The following is a 22,973-nucleotide window of genomic DNA, read 5'->3' on the forward strand; positions in this document are numbered from 1 at the left end:
AATAAAATTAAAAAATAAAAAATATCTTTTTTAACTATTTTTAAGCAAATATTTTGAAATTTTTCATAAAAATTCAGATTTCAATTTCAAAAATTTTTCAAAATCTTATCCTTTTAAGATTTTTTTTTTAAAAAAAATCACATCTTTTTCAAAAATATCCTAACAACTTTCTCTCTCCTCACTTTTTCAAAAATCTTCATAAAATATTTTCAAAATCTTTTTTTTATTTTAGTTTTTATTTTATTTCATTTTATTATTTCGAAAATTATTTTTCTTATATAATAAAATAAATCCACATCATCTCCCTTTCTCCATCATGGACCTAAGTGGAAATGAACAGTCCAGAAGGACTCTGGGGTCATATGCTAACCTCACTACTGCTTCGTATGGGAGTAGTATCTGTATACCCTCCATCGGAGTTAGTAGTTTTGAGTTGAATCCTCAGCTCATTATCATGGTGTAGCAAAGTTGCCAGTATTCTGGTCTTCCACAGGAAGAACCTACAGAGTTTCTGGCACAATTTTTACAAATTGCTGACCCAGTACATGATAAGGAAGTAGATTAGGATGTCTACATATTATTACTATCTCCATTTGCTGTAAAAGACCAAGCTAAGAGGTGGTTAAATAACCAACCTAAGGCTAGCATAAGGACATGGAAACAGCTGTCAGAAAAATTCCTGAATCAATATTTCCCTCCAAAACGGATGACACAGCTAAGGCTGAGCATCCAAGGCTTTGAACAAGGAGATAATGAATCCTTTTATGATGCCTGGGAGAGATACAGAGAGATGCTAAGAAAATGCCCCTCTGAAATATTTTCAGAGTGGGTACAGTTAGACATCTTCTATTATGGGCTTACAGAGAAAGCTCAGATTTCTTTAGACCACTCAGCTGGTGGATCTATCCACATGAGAAAAATAATTGAAGAAGCTCAAGAGCTCATTGATACAATTGCCAGAAATTAGCATCTGTACCTACGCAGTGAACCTTCCATGAAAGAAGAGGCTAAAACAGTAACTGCTGAACTTAGTCCTGCAGAACAAGTTACTGAATTCAATCAGCAATTAGATTTTCTAACAAAATAGCTAGCCGAATTCAAGGAGATACTACAAGACACAAGAATGGCTAATATGAATATGGAAGTGCAGTTGAAGCAAACAGAACAACAGTTATCAAAACAAATAATAGAAGAGTGCCAAGCAGTTCAATTAAGAAGTGAGAAAACATTAAATACCTCACTTCAAGGCAGTAGGAAGCCATGAAATGAACAAACTGCTACCCAAAATTCCTCTGAGGACAGTAAGAGCCCAGAGAGGAATAATTCTGGCGTTCAAACACCAGAAAAGGGTGGAGAGCTGGCGTTAAACACCCAACCCATGCTCAGTTCTGGCGTTCAAACGCCAGAAATAGGCAAGGAGTTGGCATTGAATGCCCAAAGGAAGCTCAGTTCTGGCGTTCAGATGCCAGAAACATGTAAGGAGTTGGCGTCTAACGCCACTCCAGCTTCCACCCTGGCATTCAAACACCAGTGGGGGATCAGACACATATAAGTGCTGATAGCAACCGCTCTAAAAAGGCTTCTCAACCCACATCTATAGGCAATAAACATGCAGCAACTAAGGTTGAGGAATACAAAGCCAAAATGCCTTATTCTCAGAATCTCCGCCAAGCGGAATAGGATAAGCAATTTGCCCGCTTTGCAGACTATCTCAGGACTCTTGAAATAAAGATTCCGTTTGTAGAGGCACTTAAGCAAATACCCTCTTATGCTAAGTTCATGAAAGAGATCTTAAGTCATAAGAAGGATTGGAGAGAAACTGAAAAAGTTTACCTCACTGAAGAATGCAGTGCAGTCATTCTGAAAAGCTTACCAGAAAAGCTTAAAGATCCCGGAAGCTTTTTGATACCGTGCACATTAGAAGGTACTTGTACCAAGCAAGATCTATGTGATCTTAGGGCAAGTATCAACCTAATACCTGCATCTACTATCAAAAAGCTTGGTTTGACTGAAGAAGTCAAACCAACCCGGACATGTCTCCAACTTGCTGATGGCTCCATTAAATACCTATCAGGCGTGATTGAAGACATGATTGTCAAGGTTGGGCCATTTGTCTTTCCCACTGACTTTGTGGTGCTGGAAATAGAGGAGCACAAGAGTGCAACTCTCATTCTAGGAAGACCTTTCCTAGCAACTGGACGAACCCTCATTGACGTCCAAAAAGGGGAAGTAACCCTGAGAGTCAATGAGGACAAGTTTAAGTTAAATGTTGTCAAAGCTATGCAGCATCCAGAAACCCCAAACGACTGCATGAGCATTGATATTATTGACTCTCTGGTAAAAGAGGTCAATATGACTGAGAGTCTCGAATTAGAGCTAGAGAATATCTTTAAAGATGCTCAGCCTGATCTGGATGAACCAGAAAGAATAATAGAACCTCTGAGAATCCATCAGGAAGAGGAGAAACCTCCCAAATCCGAGCTCAAACCATTACCACCATCCATGGAATATGCATTTCTGGGAGAAGGTGATACCTTTCCTGTAATCATAAGCTCTACCTTAGAGCCACAAGAAGAGGAAGCACTAATTCAAGTGCTAAGGACACACAAGACAGCTCTTGGGTGGTCTATCAGTGATCTTAAGGGCATTAACCCAGTCAGATGCATGCACAAGATCCTGTTGGTGGGTGACGCTAAGCCAGTGGTTCAACCACAGAGGTGGCTGAATCCAGCCATGAAGGAGGTAGTGCAGAAGGAAGTCACTAAATTACTAGAGGTTGTGATTACTTATCCTATTTCTGATAGCTTCTGGGTAAGCCTTGTCCAAGTCGTACCTAAGAAGGGTGGCATGACAGTGGTTCATAATGAAAAAAATGAACTGGTTCCTACAAGAATAGTTACATGGTGGTGTATGTGTATTGATTACAGAAGGCTCAATACAGCTACTAGAAAGGATCATTTTCCTTTACCATTCATAGACCAGATGCTAGAAAGACTAGCAGGTCATGAATACTTCTGCTTCCTAGATGGATATTCAGGTTATAATCAAATTGCAGTAGATCCCCAGGATCAAGAGAAAATAGCATTCACATGTCCATCCGGAATATCTGCATACAAAAGGATGGCATTTGGTCTGTGCAATGCACCTGCAACCTTTCAAAGGTGCATGCTCTCTATTTTCTCTAATATGGTGAAAAAATTTTTGGAAGTCTTCATGGATGATTTTTCAGTATTTGGAGACTCATTCAGCTCCTGTCTTGACCATCTAGCACTTGTTCTAAAGAGGTGTCAAGAGACTAACCTAGTTTTAAACTGGGAAAAATGTCACTTTATGGTGATTGAAGGAATTGTCCTTGGGCACAAAATTTCGAACAAGGGAATAGAGGTGGATCAAGCTAAGGTAGAGGTAATTGAAAAATTACCACCACCTGCCAATGTTAAGGCAATCATAAGCTTTCTGGGGCATGCATGATTCTATAGGAGGTTTATAAAAGATTTTTCAAAAATCGCCAAACCTCTGAGTAATCTGCTAGCTGCTGACACACCATTTATCTTTGATAAGGAGTGTCTGCAGGCGTTTGAGACTCTGAAAGCTAAGCTGGTCACATCACCAGTCATCTCTGCACCAGACTGGACATTACCATTTGAATTAATGTGTGATGCCAGTGACCATGCCATTGGTGCAGTGTTGGGACAAAGGCATGACAAGCTTATACACGTCATTTATTATGCCAGTCGTGTTCTAAATGGCACACAGAAGAACTACACAACCACAGAAAAAGAGTTACTTGCAGTGGTTTATGCCATTGACAAGTTCAAGTCTTATTTAGTAGGATCAAAAGTGATTGTGTACACTGACCATGCTGCTCTTAAATATCTGCTCACAAAGCAGGATTCAAAACCCAGACTCATAAGATGGGTGCTGCTTCTGCAAGAGTTTGATATAGAAATAAGAGACAGAAAAGGGACAGAGAACCAAGTAGCAGATCACCTGTCCCGAATAGAACCAGTAGAAGGGGCGTCCCTCCCTCTTACTGAGATCTCTGAAAACTTTCCGGATGAGCAACTCTTTGCCATTCAGGAAGTACCATGGTTTACAGACATTGCAAACTACAAGGCTGTGAGATTCATAGCCAAAGAGTATAGTAGGCTGCAATCAAAGAAATTGATCACAGATGCAAAGTACTATCTTTGGGATGAACTATATCTCTTCAAGAGATATGCAGACGGAGTAATCCGTAGATATGTGCCTGGTGCACAAAATTGTGATCTCTAATAATGGCATTCAACTTGGTATGCGCATCTACTAGCTCAGTACTTTCTTCACAACTTTGCACAACTAACTAGCAAGTGCACTGGGTCGTCCAAGTAATAAACCTTACGTGAGTAAGGGTCGATCCCACGGAGATTGTTGGTATGAAACAAGCTATGGTCATCTTGTAAATCTCAGTCAGGCGGATAATAAATGGTTATGGAGTTTTCGAATAATAATAATAAATAAACAGAAAATAAAGCTAGAAATACTTATGTAGATCATCGATGTGAATTTTAGATAGGCGTATGAAGATGCTGTGCTCCTTCTGAATCTCTGCTTTCCTACTGCCTTCATCCAATCCTTCTTACTCCTTTCCATGGCAAGCTGTATGTAGGGCATCACCGTTGTCAATGGCTACATCCCATCCTCTCAGTGAAAAAGGTCCAAATGCTCTGTCACGGCACGTCTAATCATCTGTCGGTTCTCGATCATGTTGGAATAGAATCCCTTGATTCTTTTGCATTTGTCATCACGCCCAACAATCGCGAGTTTGAAGCTCATCACAGTCATTCAATCCCGTAAGCCTACTCGGAATACCACAGACAAGGTTTAGACTTTCTGGATTCTCATGAATGCAGCCATCGATTCTATCTTATACCACGAAGACTCTGATCTCACGGAATGGAAGGCTCAATTGTCAGGCAAGGGCAACCATGCGTCGTGCATCAGGAATCTAAGAGATACACACTCTAGCCTTCGCTTGTAGAACGGAAGTGGTTGTCAGGCACGCGTTCATAGGGACGGATGATGATGAGTGTCACGGATCATCACATCCATCAGATTGAAGTACGAGTAGTATCTTAGAATAGAAATAAGATTGAATTTGAATAAAAGATAGTAGTAATTGCATTAAAACTCGAGGTACAGCAGAGCTCCACACCCTTAATCTATGGTGTGTAGAAACTCCACCGTTGAAAATACATAAGTGATGAAGGTTCAGGCATGGTCGAATGGCCAGCCCCTAAAACGTGATCACAGGATCAAAAATATAATCCAGGATCCAGGATGTCTAATACAATAATAAAATGTCCTATTTATACTAGACTAGCTACTAGGGTTTACAGAAGTAAGTAATTGATGCAGAAATCCACTTCCGGGGCCCAATTGGTGTGTGCTTGGGTTGAGCTTAAACTTTACACGTGCAGAGGCTTCTCTTGGAGTTGAACGCCAAGTTGTAACATGTTTTTGGCGTTAAACTCTGGTTTGTGACGTGTTTCTGGCGTTTGACTCTAGAATACAGCGTAGAACTGGCGTTGAGCGCCAGTTTTCATCGCCTAATCCCGAATAAAGTATGGACTATTATATATTGCTGGAAAGCTCTAGATGTCTACTTTCCAACGCCGTTGAGAGCGCGCTATTTGGAGTTCTGTAGCTCCATAAAATCCATTTCGAGTCCAGGGAGGTCAGAATCCAACAACATCAACAGTCCTTTGTCAGCCTCCTTATTAGAGTTTTGCTCAGGTCCCTCAATTTCAGCCATAAATTACCTGAAATCATCAAAAAACACACAAACTCATAGTAAAGTCCAGAAATATGAATTTAGCATAAAAACTAATGAAAACATCCCTAAAAGTAGCTAGATTATACTAAAAACTATCTAAAAATAATGCCAAAAAGCGTATAAATTATCCGCTCATCAGTGCCTAAAGAAGAAGCACAGAAGATCCTATGGCATTGCCATGGATCACAATATGGAGTACATTTTGGAAGTGAGCAAACAGCCACAAGAGTCCTCCAATGTGGCTTCTATTGGCCTACTCTCCATAAAGACTCTCGAGAGTTTGTACTTAATTTTGACAGTTGCCAAAGATCTGGCAATCTGCCTCATAGTTATGCCATGCCTCAACAAGGGATCTTGGAGATTGAGTTTTTTGATGTATAGGGTATTGACTTCATGAGGCATTTTCCACCATCATACTCAAACACTTATATTCTGGTAGCAGTGGATTATGTATCCAAATGGGTGGAAGCTATTGCAACACCCACTAATGATACTAAGACAGTGTTGAAATTCCTCTAGAAATATATCTTTAGTAGATTTGGTGTCCCTAGAGTACTAATCAGTGATGGGGGCGCTCATTTCTGCAATAAACAGCTTTACTCTGCTATGGTTTGATATGGAGTCAGCCACAAGGTGGCAACTCCATATCATCCATAGACAAATGGGCAAGCTGAAGTCTCTAATAGAGAACTTAAAAGAATCCTGGAACGGACTGTGATTAACCGTAGAAAGGATTGGGCAAGAAGCTTGGATGATGCTCTGTGGGCATACAGAACAGCATTCAAGACTCCTATAGGGACCTCTCCATACCAGCTTGTATATGGAAAAGCTTGTCACTTGCCAGTGGAACTGGAACATAAGGCCTACTGGGTAACCAGATTCCTAAACCTTGATGCCAAGTTAGCTGGAGAAAAATGATTGCTCCAGTTAAATGAGCTAGAGGAATTCAGACTCAATGCTTTCGAAAATGCAAAAATTTACAAAGAGAAAGCAAAAAGATGGCATGATAAGAAGCTGTCATCCAGAGTCTTTGAGTCAGGGCAGAAAGTTCTGCTGTTTAATTCTAGGCTCAGATTATTCCTCGGAAAATTGAAATCTTGGTGGAGAGGTCTATATGTGATTACAAGTGTGTCACCATATGGATACATAGAGCTTCAGGATAATGATTCTAACAAAAAGTTCATTGTCAATGGACAAAGAGTCAAACATTATCTTGAAAGCAATTTTGAGCAAGAATGCTCAAACCTGAGACTTGATTAAAGCTCAGTAATAGTCCAGCTAAAGACAATAAAGAAACACTTGCTGGGAGGCAACCCAGCCATTTTGTTAATTAATTGAATTTTACAGGTTCATACTAGTTATCTTCAAGGTAAAATAGCAATTGCATGAGTTCACAGAGTTACAGAAGGATTCAGAGGATAAAACAGCAACAAGAAGCTCACTGGTGCGAAAAAGCCAGTAAGAGCTGTTTTGGGCGTTAAACGCCCAAAAGGAGCATCTATTGGGCATTTAACGCCAGATTCGCAGCATCCTGGGCGTTCAGAAAAATGCCCAGTGATAAAGGATTTTCTGGCGTTTAACGCCAGCCAGATGCTACAGCTGGGCATTAAACGCCCAGGAGAAGCTACAAATGGGCGTTAAACGCCCAAAACATACAGCGTTTGGGCGTTTAACGGCAGGATTGTGGGGAGGAGGTAAATTCGTTTTTCACTTCAAATTTTTTCCATTTTTCATGTTTCAATTCATGATTTCTTGCATAAACATGTTACAAACTCTCATTTCTCAACTTCAATTCCAAAAATTTTTAATCCTAAACTTTTTTCTTAATTCTTCTTCAAAATCTTTTCAAACCTTTTTCAAAACTCAATTATCTTTTTAAATTCTTTTCAAATCTTTTTAAACTCATCATATCTTCTTTTCAAAATTCAGATTTATCTTTTTCAAATATCTTTCATAACCTTTCAAATTTTAAATTATATCTTTTTCCTATCATACTTATCTTTTACAAATTATATCTTCTATCTTATCTTTTTCAAAATTTTCGAAAAACCCACCCCCTTCCCTTTAAATCCACATTCGGCCTCCCTCCTCTCCTCCACCATTCGAAATTGGCTCTCCTTCTATCCCTCTCCTTTCCTTTCTTTTGCTTGAGGAAAAGCAAACATCTAAGTTTGGTGTGTTTATCCGTGATCACTAAACCAATACCCACTAAGATCATGGCTCCTAAGGGAAAACAAACCACTCCAAGAGGCAAGAAAGAGAATATTCCAAAACCACTTTGGAATCAAGGGAAGTTTTTAACCAAAGAACATTCAGACCATTACTACAAAATAATGGGTCTAAGGTCAGTGATCCCGGAAGCTAAATTCGATCTAAAAGAAGACGAATATCCGGAGATCCAAGAGAAAATTCAAAACAAGAGTTGAGAAATTCTAGCTAATCCTGAAACAAAGGTGAGAAGAAACATGGTTCAGGAATTCTACTCTAATCTGTGGCAAACAGACAGGCAGAGAATAGCTGGAACCGCCTTCTATGATTATCGGACCTTGGTCAGAGGGAAGATTATTCACCTTCAACCTGACAAAATCAGGGAGATCTTTAAGCTACCTTAGCTGAAAGATGACCCAGACTCCTTTAATAGGAGAATGATGAGAACAAATAAGGGCTTGGACGAAATTCTAGAGGACATATGCTTCCCCGGAACCAAGTGGATAACCAGCACCAAGGGTGTCCCAAATCAACTCAAGAGAGAAGATCTCAAACCAGTCGCCAGAGGCTGGCTGGACTTCATTGGGCGTTCTATACTGCCCACTAGCAACTGCTCTGAAGTCATCATCAAAAGAGCAGTAATGATCCATTGCATTATGTTGAGAAAAGAAGTGGATGTTCATCAGCTGATTTCTTGTGAACTTTACACAATTGCAAACAAGAACTCCAAAGATGCCAAATTGGCTTATCCAAGCTTAATCTCTATGCTATGTAAAGATGCTAGGGTGAAGATGGGAGTAACTGAGTATATCTCAGTTGAGCGACCAATCACCAAAATTCAATGGAAGGACAACAAGTGCAGGACGACCCCATCAAGAGGAAAGCACAGGAGTTCCTCCCAGAAATCCCTCAAATTAAATACTGGGAGCGCCTTGAAGCATCTGTCACCAAATTGCAAGAAGCTATGGAGCAACTAAAGGAAGAACAGCAAAATCAAAATAGCATGCTTTGCAAACTGCTTAAGGAACAAGAAGAGAAAGGGCGTGAACTGAGGGAACTGAAGCGTAAGAAGTTGTCTCTTGAAGGGCCAAGCATCCCAAAAATTAAAGGAGCATCCACCTCCCAAAATAAAGGTTGTTGAGTCCTAATCTTTGCCTTAACTCTGTGATAATTGTTCTTATTAGGAATTTACCTTAGAAGTTATATATTAGTAGTAGTAATTAGTATATCTATTTTGATTTTATCTCCAATTAAGCTTAATTTATTTTTCACATCATCATTAAACATAAATAAAATAGTAGATTTTTATAATAAAGAGGCAATATTTTTTTCGAGTTTTTAATAAGGAAAATTCTAATTATTTAGATGTGGTGGCAATACTTTTTGTCTTCTGAATGAATGCCTGAACAGTGCATATTTTTTATATTGAATTTTATGAATGTTAAAATTGTTGGCTCTTGAAAGAATGATGAACAAGAGAAATATTATTGTTGATCTGAAAAATCATGAAATTGATTATTGAAACAAGAAAAAGCAGTGAAAAAAAAAGAGAGAAAAAAGAGAAGGAGCAGTAGAAAAATCCAATAGCCCTTTAAATCAAAAGGCAAGGGTGAAAAGGATCCAAGACTTTGAGCATCAATGGATAGGAGGGCCCAAGGAAATAAATCCATGCCTAAGCGGCTAAATCAAGCTGTCCCTAACCATGTGCTTGTGGCATGTATGTCCAAGTGAAAAGCTTGAGACTGAGTGATTAAAGTCGTGATCCAAGGCAAAAGAGTATGCTTAAGAACTCTAGACACCTCTAATTGGGGACTCTAGCAAAGCTAAGTCACAATCTGAAAAGGTTCACCCAGTTATGTGTCTGTGGCATTTATGTATCCGGTGGTAATACTGGAAAACAAAATGTTTAGGGCCACGGCCAAGACTCATAAAGTAGCTGTGTTCAAGAATCAACATACTAAACTAGGAGAATCAATAATACTATCTGAATTCTAAGTTCCTAATGTATGCCAATCATTCTGAATTTCAAAGGATAAAGTGAGATGCCAAAACTGTTCGGAAGCAAAAAGCTACTAGTCCCACTCATCTAATTAGAATCTGAGCTTCACTTAAAACTCTGAGATATTATTGCTTCTTAATTTCTTTTTATCTTATTTTATTTATCTAGTTGCTTGGAGACAAGCAACAGTTTAAGTTTGGTGTTGTGATGAGCGGATATTTTATACGCTTTTTGGGGGTAATTTCAGGTGGATTTTAGTATTTTAGTTAGTTTTTAGTATATTTTTATTAGTTTCTAGGAAAAATTTATATTTCTGGACTTTAATATGAGTTTGTGTTTTTTTCTGTGATTTCAGATATTTTCTGGCTAAAATTGAGGGAGCTGAGCAAAAATCTGATTCAGGCTGAAAAAACACTGCTGATGCTGTTGGATTCTGACCTCCCTGCACTCGGAATAAATTTTTTGGAGCTATAGAAGTCCAATTGGCACGCTCTTAATTGGATTGGAAAGTAGACATCCAGGGCTTTCCAACAATATATAATAGTTTATACTTTGCTCGAAGATAAACGACGTAAACTGGCGTTTAATGCCAGTTTCATGTTGCATTCTGGCGTTAAACGCCAGAAACAAGTTGCAAGTTGGAGTTAAAAGCCAGAAACAGGTTACAACCTGACGTTTAACTCCAGAAACAACTCAGGCACGTGAGAAGCTCAAGTCTCAGCCCCAGCACACACCAAGTGGGCTCCAAAAGTAGATTTCTGCACCATCTATTTTAGTCTACTCATTTTCTATAAACCTAGGTTACTAGTTTAGTATTTAAACAACTTTTAGAGACTTATTTTGTATCTCATGATATTTTAGATCTGAACTTTGTACTTTTTGACGGCATGAGTCTCTAAACTCCATTGTTGGGGTGAGGAGCTCTGCCGCGTCTCGATGAATTAATGCAATTATTTCTGTTTTCTATTCAAACACGCTTGTTTCTCTTTAAGATGTTCATCCGTACTTAACCATGATGAAGGTGATGATCCGTGACAATCATCACCATTCTCAATCTATGAACGCGTGCCTGACAACCACCTCCGTTCTACCTTCGATTGAATGAATATCTCTTGAATTTCTTAATCAGAATCTTCGTGGTATAAGCTAGAATCATTGGCAGCATCCTTGAGAATCCGAAAAGTCTAAACCTTGTCTGTGGTATTCCGAGTAGGATTCAGGGATTGGATGACTATGAGAGCTTCAAACTCGCGAGTGTTGGGCGTAGTGACAGACGCAAAAGGATCAATGGATCCTATTCCAACATGATCGAGAACCGACAGATGATTAGCCGTGCAGTGACAGCGCATTTGGACCATTTTCACTGAGAGGACGGATGGTAGCCATTGACAACGGTGATCCACCAACACATAGCTTGCCATAAGAGGAACCTTGCGTGCATGAAGAAGAAGACAGGGAGAAAGCAGAGATTCAGAAGACAAAGCATCTCCAAAACTCCAACATATTCTCCATTACTGCGAAACAATTACTTATTTCATTCTCTTTCACTTTTTAGAATTGAAACTAAAGAACCCTATTGGTATCCTGAGTAAGAATAATAAGATAACCATAGCTTGCTTCAAGCCAAAAATCTCCGTGGGATTCGACCCTTACTCACGTAAGGTATTACTTGGACGACCCAGTGCACTTGCTGGTTAGTTGTGTAGAATTACATAGTGTGAGTGTAATTTTCGTGCACCAACGCGACACATGCAACGGTGTTACAGTACAACCATGCCAACATGGTGAAGGACTAACTATACTTTCTCAAATTATCCAGATTGGTAGCATAGGACAACCATCGAATGTGAACTAGAGTCCCGAGCTTATCTCTAAACAGTTGGGTCAATGAATGCATCATAATGTATGTCAAAGCATAAATCTTCATAGTATTCTCATTGGTATCAGTTGGAGAATGATAAATCTCCCTTGAAACAAGTTATCAGTGATAATGTACTTCATAACATACTTGTTAAGAGGAAGTTCACCAAATGACCAAATAACTCCTAAATCAAATCTATGCAGACTCCCCTTCGGGCATAAATGGCTCAAAATCTTAAAGACAGTTACTCACAACGTCACCATCTATTGAAAGATCAAACTAATAATAAACATTCTACAACGTGATCGTACATTGCCCAAATGACATATAAATAATGTGCTTTTTTGGATGACACCACCATATAAATGCACTAATAAGTACATCATCGAACTTAAACCACTACTCATGAAACCTGGCAAGATGGTACAACCTAGCAAGTTAAAAATAAGGGATGATGCGGTCATGTAATAGCATCTTCTATTGCCTCATCATGTTAATGATACAATGGCTCGGCCATAAAAAAATCACACAATGTATGCATATATTTAGATCATGTTCAATCAAAGTTCAACCCAAACTAATAGCACGTTCGGATTAATTTTTTAAGACCAATCTCACATGCTACAAGTATACAACTAATCGATTGTTAAACACAATGTATCACAACCAAATTTCTAACATCGAACAATCACCTATATCCACTCTATTAATTTGACATGAGCTATAAGACAAGTCTACAATTATCAACATGTTACCATCTAACATAATAAAACAATATAATTAAAAAAATTAATAAATCGTAACACATGAGTAGTTCACACTAAAGATATCTATTATACTCAAACCACTACAGAAAATAATTAAAAATATTAAAATTACTAACTCCTTGATTTATGACACCTACCGTATGGGCAATTCTATTTATCTGATATAGTTGATCTAGATAATCCCATCATTTTTTGTTGCGTGTTGCAGTGAATTCCGCTGTGACATCTCTTGCCAGTGTTTGAAGATGCTAAAACGTAACTTTAGATAATGTTTTAATCATCTAGCTCTTCTATTAAAACGGCTTCACACCAGATTTATATAGCATGTTGCTTCACACTAATTCGTGGTATTTCACTATTATTCAAACAACCTATATATTAAATCGTGGCTTTTCACCCTGATTTATCCACACTTCACAAATCCCACAATTTACCTCCATGCGCCTATGGTAAATCACTGTGTGTTTGCTATGTTTTATATTAGTAGCTTTTCACGCACATAAATCGTTGTATTCATCGTAATTTATTGCATTCTGCACCTAAAACAGGTTCAGATACCATGATTTAGCCTAGCTTTCCCTCTGTCATTAATCGTTGTTTTAATAGGTAGTGCTAGCGAGGGCAAGGGCGCGATGCCATGGTTGACAGAAGTGGTGCGACGTGATGGTAGGGGCGCAGCACGATTGGCGACAGCGGCGCAATAAAGGGCGGGAGGCAAATGTTAACGGTGACAGACGTGAACGACATCGTGGATGGGAGGAAGAATGATTGAGAGAGGATGAGAGATCGTATAGTGAGTGATTTTATGTCTTGCGATTGTACGACGCAGATATGTAAAGAGTGCAAAAACCTAAGTTTTTGAATTTCAAAATTAGATTGATAGGGGAGTTAGCTGAGTTGCCTTATAGGGGAGTTGACTCCGTATACTTTTCCTTATAAAAAACATTATCTAGAAGCCAATGGCCAATCAAATGTAATGTAAGGTCTCAATGTTGGAAAACACCAAAAAGTCGATGAATGGAGTAATATCAAAAGACCTATTAGCTAGATAACATTTAGGTTAGTGACACGACACATGTAACTGTGTTACAGTACAACCATGCCAACATGGCGAAGGACCAACTATGCTTTCTCAACTTATCCAGATTGGTAACATAGGACAACCATCGAATGTGAACTCGAGTCCCGGGATTATCTCTGAACAGTTGGGTCGATAAATGCATCATAATATATGTCAAAGCATAAATCTTCATACTATTTTCATTGGTATCAGTTGGAGAATCCTAAATCTCCCTTGAAATTAGGCATCAATGATAGTGTTCATAATATACTTGTTAAGAGGAAGCTCACCAAATAACCAAATAACTCCTAAATCAAATCTATGCAGACTTCCCTTCGGGCATAAATGGCTCAAAATCTTAAAGACAGTTACTCACAACCTCACCATCTATTGAAAGATCAAACTAATAATCAACATTCTCCAACGTGGTCGTACATTGCCCAAATGACATATGAAAAATGTGCTTTTTTGGACGACACCACCATATGAATGCACTAACAAGGACCTCATCGAACTTAAACCACTACTCATGAAACCTGGCAAAATGGTACAACCTAGCAAGTTAAAAATAAGGGATGATGCAGTCATGTAATAGCATCTTCTACTGCATCATCATGTTAATGATACAATGGCTCGGCCATAAAAAAATCACACAAAATGTATGCATATATTTAGATCATGTTCAATCAAAGTTCAACCCAAACTAATAGCACGTTCGGATTAATTTTTTAAGACCAAGCTCACATGCTACAAGTATACAACTAATCGATTGTTAAACACAATGTATCACAACCAAATTTCTAACATCGAACAATCACCTATATCTGCTCTATTAATCTGACATGAGCTATAAGACAAGTCTACAATTATCAACATGTTACCATCTAACATAATAAAATAATATAATTTAAAAAATTAATAAATCATAACACATGAGCAGTTCACACTAAAGATATCTATTATACTCAAACCACTATAGAAAATAATTAAAAATATTAAAATTACTAACCCCTTGATTTATGACACCTACCGTATGGGCAATTCTATTTATCTGGTATAGTTGATCTAGATAATCCCATCATTTTTTGTTGCGTGTTGCAGTGAATCCCACTGTGACATCTCTTGCCAGTGTTTGAAGATGCTAAATCGTAACTTTAGATAATGTTTTAATCATCTAACTCTTCTATTAAAACGGCTTCACACCAGATTTATATAGCATCTTGCTTCACACTAATTCGTGGGATTTCATTATGATTTAAGCAGCCTCCATATTAAATCGTGGCTTTTCACCCTGATTTATCAACACTGCACAAATCCCACAGTTTACCTCCACGCGCCTATGGTAAATCGCTGTGTGTTTGCTATGTTTTATATTAGTAGCTTTTCACGCACGTAAATCGTTGAATTCACCGTAATTTATTGCATTATGCACCTAAAACAGGTTCAGATACCATGATTTAGCCTGGATTTTCCTCTGTCATTAATCGTTGTTTTAATATGTAGTGCTAGCGAGGGCAGGGGCGCGATGCCATGGGTGACGGAAGGAGTGCGACGTGATGGAAGGGGCGCAGCACGATAGGCGACAGCGGCGCGATAGGGGGCGGGAGGCAAATTTCAACGGTGACAGACGTCAATGACGCCGTGGATGGGAGGAAGAGTGATTGAGAGAGGATGAGAGATTGTATAGTGAGTGATTTTATGTCTTGCGATTGTACGACGCAAATATGTAGAGAATGCAAAGACCTAATTTTTTGAATTTCAAAATTAGATTGAGAGGGGAATTTGCTTAGTTGCCTTATAGGGGAGTTGACTCCATATACTTTTTCTTATAAAAAATATTTCTAGAAGCAAATGGCCAATCAAATATAATTTAAGGTCTCAATGTCGGAAAACACCAAAAAGTCAATGAAGTAATATCAAAAGACCTATTAGCTAGATAACATTTAGGTTAGTGACGCGACACATGCAACGGTGTTACAGTACAACCATGCCAACATGGCGAAGGACCAACTATACTTTCTCAACTTATCCAGATTGGTAACATAGGACAACCATCGAATGTGAGCTCGAGTCCCGAGCTTATCTCTGAACAGTTGGGTCGATAAATGCATCATAATGTATGTCAAAGCATAAATCTTCATAGTCTTCTCATTGGTATCAGTTGGAGAATCCTAAATCTCCCTTGAAACTAAGTATCAGTGATAGTGTACTTCATAATATACTTGTCAAGAGGAAGTTCACAAAATGACCAAATAACTCCTAAATTAAATCTATGCAGACTTCCCTTCGGGCATAAATGGCTTAAAATCTTAAAGACAGTTACTCACAACCTCACCATCTATTGAAAGATCAAACTAATAATCAACATTCTACAACGTGATCATACACTCCCCAAATGACATATGAAGAGTGTGCTTCTGTGGACAACACCACTTTATAAATGCACTAATAAGGACCTCATCAAACTTAAACCACTACTCATGAAACCTAGCAAGATGGTACAACCTAACAAGTTAAAAATAAGGGGCGATGCGATCATGTAATAGCATCTTCTACTGCCTCGTCATATTAATGATACAATGGCTAGGCTACAAAAAAAAAAAAATCATACAAAATGTATGCATATATTTAGATCATGTTCAATCAAAGTTCAATCCAAACTAATAGCACATTCGGATTAATTTTTTAAGACCAATCTCACATGCTTCAAATATACAACTAATCGATTGTTAAAACACAATATATCACAACCAAATTTCTAACATCGAACAATCACCTATATCCTCTCCATTAATCTGACATGAGCTATAAGGCAAGTCTACAATTATCAACATGTTACCATCTAACATAATAAAACAATATAATTAAAAAAATTAATAAATCGTAACACGTGAACTATTCACGCTAAAGATATCTATTATACTCAAACCACTACAAAAAATAATTAAAAATATTAAAATTACTAACCCCTTGATTTATGACACCTACCGTATGGACAATTCTATTTATCTAGTATAGTTGATTCAGATAATTCCATCATTTTTTGTTGTGTGTTGCAGTGAATTCCGCTGTGACATCTCTTGCCAGTGTTTAAAGATGCTAAACCGTAGCTTTAAATAATGTTTTAATCATCTAGCTCTTCTATTAAAACGGCTTCACACCAGATTTATATATCATCCCGTTTCATACTAATTCGTGGGATTTCACCATGATTTAAGCAGCTTCCATATTAAATTTTGGCCTTTCACCACGATTTATCCATACTGCACAAATCTCACAATTTACCTCCCTGCACCTATGGTAAATCGCTATGTTTTTGCTATGTTTTATGTTAGTAGCTTTTCACGCACGTTAATTGTTGTTTTCACCGTAATTTATTGCATTTCACACCTAAAACAGGTTCAGATACCATGATTTGGCCTAACTTTCTCTTCGTCATTAATTGTTGGTTTTAGTAGGTAGTTATGAACAAAAGAAAATCGTTAAATCCACACAATTTACATAATAGATTGGAGGACAAACATGTATTGGAATCGCTTTTAGAATAATCATGTAGTTTTGCTTCCCAAATGATTTATACAAGTAAATTATCCTGAAAAAGTATACAAATATCTAAATTACTGCTACCATTGTTTATTTCCTAATGTGTCACGTATAGATGCATACCATGTACTAGTGACTTGACAAGAGAAATTGCTACCTATTTCAATTGGAGCAGAAATTTGTTTCTCTTCGGTAACTCACTCTAATTTTTGTGTTAACCACTATGCACAAAAATCTTAAAATATCTAATCATCTTTTTGGGTTAATTTTCCAGGGAATGATATATCTAGCATTTTGGGCAGGAGCAAGTCTTATATAAGATCATGATAGAACTGTAAAAGGGGAAGAAATGAGGATGTGGTAGAGTTACGAACTTAAAGCTTCAACTGCATTATTTACTGCTTTCAACAAGTTGAATTCATCCATTTCTGAACAAGAACCAATTATCTTTGCCAACAATTTCTAACTATTCAAATATTATACATATTCCTGAAAATAATTAAGGAGATAAATAAAACACGAGAAACAATCCTGGTTCTGTAATATTATGAGTACTCTGGCTGGGTGACAAACCGTGAGTTCTTAACCAAGGCCTGTTCCTGCCTCCTTGTTAGGCGCATCAGCCTTAATGCGTGGTGGCCTCACAATTCGATCAATAAGCCCATAATCAAGAGCCTCCTGTGCGTTGAACCGTTTCATCCTGCCCAGGTCTTGGGTGATCTGAATGCCATTAAAAATTAGTTTCAAAAGATAAACACTTATAATTTAATATAAACACCCAGGAACTGACACAAATGATCATAAAATAGAAGCAAACTACAAACTTAAGGGCCTATTTGGTTTCCATTTCCACTTTCAGTATTTTCTATTTTCAAGATTATGCGAGGAAAGGTAAAAACCATAAAATCTTGATTGTTGTCATTTTTTTCCTCGCAAAATCATCAAATTGGAAGTAGAAACTAAAAATAGAAACCAATCAGGCCTTAAGTTTTTAAGATAGCAGGTTTTCATGTTCATCTCCATGTATTTCATTGTTGAATGAACTGACCCTCTCAACAGGCTGGCCTGTTTTCTTAGCCAACTCGTTAAAGAGGTAATCTCTGATTCTTAAAAGCTCATTTGCTTCATTGCGGATGTCATCAGCCTGTCAAAATTTTCAAGGCGTTAGCATAAAGAGTAAAAGCAATTCACACATCTGAGGAGTGATCATAACCTCAATCTCAGAAAAGATATCTACATACCTGACCCCGAGCAGCTCCCGCTGGAGATTGCAGAGCAACTCTGGAAAGAGGCATTGCAAAGCGGTTGCCCTTAACAATACAGCAGAACATCATCACAAAGTTAATAGATGTCAGGAACGATTTTCATAACCCATTAGAGATCAACAAACACAGATACAAGCACATCACAACAAATTGCAGAAAAGTAAACAATACGACATGAATGTGACAACAAAATGGAATGGAACAGAAAGTGAAAGCTTAAGGTGCAAATAAGGATGGACTTCACAGTATAAATTAGGAGACTTTGGAGAGAGATACTGCCACTCCCTTTTTGTGTGATTTTTCAAAACTATGTTCCATCCTCACTATTTAATTTTCCATAGTGATGAGAAAAATTTTTCATTGTGAGAGTAATTTGGGAATAATATTCGTAGAGGATTGGCATTATCAATTAGGGAGTGATAATATCCACTCCCTATCAATTACCATTCTTTTTTTTTTTTTTTACTGAATTTTTATAAAGAGCTGGAAGGAGGGAGATCGGGCCTTTCAATGTGATACCAAGTCTGTATATAGTAGATTGCCCCCTATTTAGATTCAAACTACAAAACTTTCCATCTTTTACCTTATAACAAATGTAACACAATTGATGTTACTAATAACAAATTGAAACGTCATATCAAGAATGCACTAGGCACCACATAAGCAGCATAAGAAATTATATTTTTTCATTTTTTTTCTTGTTATATTGACTACTCAGTGATTTATTAATGCTCCAATTATTTCAACCGTCTCCTTATCTCGGGCATAATTTTTATTCATATTAATGGTGAAGAAACAACTGTAAGATGCAACAATAAATCTCGTCAGTCACACAATGTCATGCATGATTACATGATGTTGGAAATCACTATAACCTCTGAATCAAACAGAGAACTTTCACAGTTTGTATTAACAGATAGTAATATAACTCGATACCTTTTCTCCAGCTGCAAGAAGAAATGCTGCAAGATTATAGGCATAGCCAACACAATGGGTGGTTACAGGACTTTGCAAGCTCTGCATAGTGTCATAGATAGCCAAGCTTGGTGTAAGCTGCACAAATAACAAGCTTAAGCATGTTAAAAGCATGACCAAGCAACACGAAGGTGGGCACAAAAGAGAAATATTTAATTGACTAAACATCTAACACTAGAAGAAAACTTACATCTCCACCAGGACCATTGATGTACATATACATCCTCTTGGCATTATCTATACTGTCAAGATACAGCATGGTTGCCAATACTTGGTTACTAAATTCTTCATCTATGTTTTGTCCAATGAAGAGAACACGCTCTCGATACTGCATCCAATAACCCTTTACTTTTAGAAATGTTTTAAAGAGTGATGGAAATCATAAGAAAACTAGAGGTTCATTCGTAACAATCTATTTCTATGTGAGTATGTGACGCAATGTGAACCAGCATCTTTTAGATGCAGAAAAACATAATATTAATGGTATATATTAAGATGTATTATTGACTTACAAGGGCATTCCACAAATCAACCCATTGCCAAGTTCCTTCACCAGGTGTCCTATAGGGAACTCTAGGGGTCCCTATGGGCATCATCTGAATTTGTGCCCTTGCTGGTTTGTGATTAGCATACCTGAAAATATGCAAGATTTATACACCTTGTATCAGTCTCTTAATTAAAAGACGTGTTTGACATTAGTCAAAACTCTTCTGAGTATATCATTTTTATCTGACATAAACTATGCTTTATTTGTTAACTTCACTTTCACTATGTCAAAGATTATCAACTATTGTGTAAAGCCGTAAAGACTAAAGAAGATTTTCATAATGCAAATTTGTTAGAACTTACAAAAAGAATAGTCCTTGTTATAATATATAACAGTAATCATGACAAACTCAATTGCAGTTTAAAATTACTTGCTAATCCAAATAACAACAATATCAAAGATATGATACAGCATAGCTTTCTGCAGCAAGAAAAATTGCATTAGAGTGGACTGAACACATTATGTTGCAAAATTTAGCAATCAAAGGGCTGTACCTACAAAGCATACAGTAGCAACATAACATAATAGACCAACCACAAAATTTAAGCATAAAGAGACAATTCACTATTGCTTTCAATCTTCAAATTTTGCAAAAAGACCGTTCCTTCATGGAATGTATCAGCTGAAAGCGCACAATTCTAGGCATATAACCAATTATATGTTAATTGCGCATATGAATACAGGTATAAGAAAAGCAATTCAAATACAAAACTATCATCATCCATGCCAAAGCTTATTTTTGCAAGGTTAAGCACACACCAAAAAATGGCACCAATTCAAATAAGGCACACCGCAGAAGCTAAAGAACAACACTTTCTCCATAACAAAAACAGAAAAAAAGGGAAAAATCATAAATGAGGTCAGACAGTTACCCGCAATGCAGACTCTTGTGAACTTTTCCGTAGAACTCAGCGGAGACATTAGATTTACACGCAAGGGAATTAGGGATACTTGGAGATTGAAGTTTCAACCCAGAGTAGAGTTTTGTGGCGCAACTGCCACATCAAAAAGAGAAAATAAAGAGTCAGTAATTTATTGAAACTGTGGGAAACGCACAATGGGAAGGAGAAGCAAACCTAGGAGGTGCAGCAGCGTTGATATAGGGTGCAACCGCCATATTAGCTATTTGAGGTAACGAAGAGATAGGAGGGGGGAACGCACTATTTGAGCTTGAAGAAAACTTCAACCAAATACAACACTCGCTCAGCTCTGAACCAAATACAACCGGTTTAATAGTTTAATGATTTAATTAGGATTCAATCGAAATTTAACCAATTTAATTAAATATAAAATAAAATTATTAAAAATTTAATACATAATTTAAAATATTTAAATTCAATGAATTGTAAGCTAATAAAATTTAAAATTTTACAATTTCACATAATAAATTATCTATAATTTACCATTAAAAATTCTGAAATAACTTCAAACATCAAAATTTATAACTAAAAATAAAATCAAAATACACATATATGCTATTCATCACAAATCATAATCATCAGAAAGTAAACTAACACAAGTATTCAATATTAGTTAAAATCAATTATTTGGTATTTTTCAAACCAATTAAAACATTCCCATATAAGGCACACTATTAAAGAAACTAACATTAAGTCATATATGAAACTTAACACAGATTCATATAACCTAGAATGCCACATCCCCAACTCCAAGAGAATAACAGAGTGAAATTTCAGAGCTTTTCAACAATTTTCTGATGAGCTTTAGCTGAGGCTATTATTTCGCAACATTGGCGCCGCAAACAAGCTTATTCATCCGGGATTTCAACTGAAAACCCAACCCTTCTTCCAGCATCAATCAGAGCCGGATCCAGTTGAAGAGCACAAGTTTTTAAGTTTAACTAATTTTACTCAGCGACAAGCCAACAAATAACAAATTAACTCAAATAGAATAATAGCACAAAAATAACTCAGAACATCACCAACAGTCAACAATAATTAACCCAGAAGTCAGAAGAAGATAACAACAGTCCAGCCCTGTTAACAATAATGAACAACGGAGAAAATTAACTCAGCAAACAACAATTAACCCAGAAAAACAACAATCAACAAGCAACATAATTAAATCCAGAAAAACAGCAGTTAACTCCCAAAAATGAAACTGAAGCAGTGTAGGGATGGAGGTTTACAAACTCAGAAAAATCAGCAACTCAAAATCAGATTTAAGCAACTCAGAATCAGTAAAATAACAAAATAAGAAAACACAAATTGAAGCAGCTTTGCTTACGGTGGCGAGGGAGGAAGAGAAGTGACCGCGAAGGAGGAAGGAAAGTAAGTTCGGGCACAGAGGGAATTGAAGACAGAGGCTTGACGCGCGAGAGACAGAGAGGGATCGACGATGAGGACAGAGACACGAGTTCAGGGTGGCCGACGACGACGAGGACAGAAGCGGCGACCCAACAGCAGCTCCGAGCAGACCTGACGGCGGGGCCGGACGCTGGCAGGCTGCTAGGGTTCCGTCTTCGGTGGAGCTGAGAGAGAGAGGCTGGGTGGTGGGTGAGAGAGAAGGGGAGGGTTTATGTATTTTACTATTTTTTTATTTAATTGGAAACCGGGAAAAAATAGTCGGGTTCAAGCGGTTCACTTATTTTCAGAATCGGTTAGAACATCAGATTTTCGGTTAATCTAATTAAACCAGTTAGTCTGGTTTAATTTTAGAACATTGATGTTATTTAAACAATAAGTTTAAATTATCAACCCAAAAAAAAACTTATTGTTTAAATAACATGAATAGATTCTACATGCATTCAAACAATTAGATTCTATTTATGATATTCAATGAGTGATTTTTTATTCGTAGATACCGATAGATTTGTAATTCCAAATTTTGAGAATTGACTCGAATCAGAATAAATTGCATGTTCCAAGTACAGAGTCCTCAAATTCTGCAGCAAAGGTCAGTTCAAAGTGTAT

General features: G+C 37.3%; 1 protein-coding gene across 2 annotated transcripts; it reads right to left on the bottom strand.

The window, feature by feature from the left end:
- Nucleotides 1-17,606: 17,606 nt before the first annotated feature.
- On the bottom strand, nt 17,607-22,575 carry LOC130947281 (ATP-dependent Clp protease proteolytic subunit-related protein 2, chloroplastic-like). 2 transcript variants are annotated; one of them, XM_057875941.1, is made up of 10 exons: nt 22,288-22,574; nt 21,983-22,037; nt 21,117-21,249; nt 20,913-21,035; nt 20,006-20,126; nt 19,684-19,821; nt 19,455-19,571; nt 18,495-18,563; nt 18,302-18,397; nt 17,612-17,973 (listed from the first exon to the last, which is right to left on the bottom strand). In XM_057875941.1, exons 3-10 carry the CDS (start codon nt 21,155-21,157, stop codon nt 17,836-17,838), a joined length of 843 nt encoding a protein of 280 aa, XP_057731924.1. In that variant the 5' UTR covers nt 21,158-21,249; nt 21,983-22,037; nt 22,288-22,574; the 3' UTR covers nt 17,612-17,835. The 2 variants fall into 2 exon arrangements, with proteins under 2 accessions (XP_057731929.1, XP_057731924.1); XM_057875946.1 differs by lacking the exon at nt 21,983-22,037 and having other exon boundaries at nt 17,607-17,973; nt 22,288-22,575.
- Between the last annotated feature and the right edge of the window lie 398 nt (nt 22,576-22,973).

The sequence above is a fragment of the Arachis stenosperma genome, chromosome 1 (assembly GCF_014773155.1).
Source record: "Arachis stenosperma cultivar V10309 chromosome 1, arast.V10309.gnm1.PFL2, whole genome shotgun sequence".
NCBI classification, from domain to species: Eukaryota; Viridiplantae; Streptophyta; class Magnoliopsida; order Fabales; family Fabaceae; genus Arachis; species Arachis stenosperma.

Bases quoted from the DNA above. Each gene is read 5' to 3' on its own strand.
- LOC130947281 (XM_057875946.1), bottom strand. From the start codon at position 21,157: ATGGCGGTTGCACCCTATATCAACGCTGCTGCACCTCCTAG. The intron at 19,822-20,005 runs GTAAGTCAATAA...TATTGGATGCAG, and splicing joins TTGATTTGTGGAATGCCCTT to TATCGAGAGCGTGTTCTCTT. The intron at 18,564-19,454 runs GTATCGAGTTAT...TGTATTGTTAAG, and splicing joins TTCTTGCAGCTGGAGAAAAG to GGCAACCGCTTTGCAATGCC.